Source organism: Ammospiza nelsoni, chromosome 28, assembly GCF_027579445.1.
Source record: "Ammospiza nelsoni isolate bAmmNel1 chromosome 28, bAmmNel1.pri, whole genome shotgun sequence".
NCBI classification, from domain to species: Eukaryota; Metazoa; Chordata; class Aves; order Passeriformes; family Passerellidae; genus Ammospiza; species Ammospiza nelsoni.
In genome coordinates, this window is record NC_080660.1 from 551,335 (window position 1) to 552,646 (window position 1,312).

General features: G+C 56.5%; 1 protein-coding gene across 1 annotated transcript; it reads left to right on the forward strand.

Annotated features, from left to right (window-relative positions):
• Window positions 1–771: 771 nt before the first annotated feature.
• On the forward strand, window positions 772–1,305 carry LOC132085004 (proline-rich protein 9-like). The gene has a single exon (XM_059490345.1). It carries the CDS (start codon window positions 772–774, stop codon window positions 1,303–1,305), a length of 534 nt encoding a protein of 177 aa, XP_059346328.1.
• The last annotated feature ends 7 nt before the right edge of the window (window positions 1,306–1,312 follow it).

Sequence of the window (1,312 nt, forward strand, 5' to 3'; positions counted from 1 at the left end):
CTGGAAATGTCCAAGGCCAGGCTGGACAGGTCTTGCAGCAACTTGGTTTGGGCTGGAACGAGATGATCTTTGAGATCCCTCCCAACCCAAACTACCCCGTGATCCCATGGGATAATGGTGCGGATTTGTGGCCTCTGGGCTTTGTGGTTGGGAATTCCCAGCCCGGGGGACGTGCCCAGGTGGGCGTGAGGATCTGATAAGGAAGAGACGAGCCCTGGAACTGCTGCTGATGGAACTGGGAATAGCAGGAACTGGGAATAGCAGGAACTGGGGTGTTTTTGTGTTACGGCTTCTACAAATTTGGAAATGCCATAAAATTCAGGATTTGTAGCTCGAGGCTTCCTAACAGGTTCCCAGTGAAGGAAGGGGTTCTCTGCTGCATTAATTCCATAAAAACCCTGGGACTGGCCCACAGGCACAACCTGGGACACCGTGGGAGCTTTATCTCTGAAATTTGGGGTTTAATTACCTCCAGACCATGGGGTCGCCTTCAGCTTCAAATTTATCCAGAATAAAGATGGAGGAACCTTTATTGAAATTAGAGCTGGACTTGATGAGATCCTTGTGGGTCCCTTCCAACTCCAGAACCCAGGAATCCTGGGCACAGAATATTTTCCTAGAATTCCTTTCCTCATCCAAACACGAACCCATGGGGACCTCACTCCACGAATCGCTCCTTGATAAGAACTAACCGATACCCTGATAATTTTTTTTTTGTCTCTTTCCCAGCTTTTTCCCAGCTTTTTCCCACTTCCAAAGCACGTCCCCAAGATGTCCTACTACTACGAGCAGTGCAAGCAGCCCTGCCTGCCCCCTGCCTGCCTGCAGAAGTGCGCCAAGTGCCCGGAGCCCTGCGCCACCCAGTGCGTTGAGGTCTGCCAGGCCCCCTGCGCCACCACCTGTGTCACCCAGTGCGTGGAGCCCTGTGCCACCCAGTGTGCCACCAGCTGCGCCCCGCAGTGCGTGGATGTCTGCGCCAAGCCCTGCTCCAGCCAGTGTGTGGAGGTCTGTGCCCCTCAGTGCGTGGATGTTTGTGCCACTCAGTGTGCCACCAGCTGTGCCCCGCAGTGCGTGGACGTCTGTCCCACTCAGTGTGCCACCAGCTGTGCCCCGCAGTGCGTGGACGTCTGTGCCACCCAATGTGCCACCAGCTGTGCCCCGCAGTGCGTGGACGTCTGTGCTGCCCAGTGCCCCGAGCCCTGTGTCACCAAGTGCGTGGAGCAGTGCCAGACCGAGGTTTGCAGCACCAAGTGCGTGGAGTCGTGCGAGGCCGTGTGCCTGGAGCCCTGCTCCCGCCCCTGCTGATCCCTGA

Coding starts and splice junctions, on each gene's coding strand:
- LOC132085004 (XM_059490345.1), top strand. CDS start 772: ATGTCCTACTACTACGAGCAGTGCAAGCAGCCCTGCCTGCCCCCTGCC.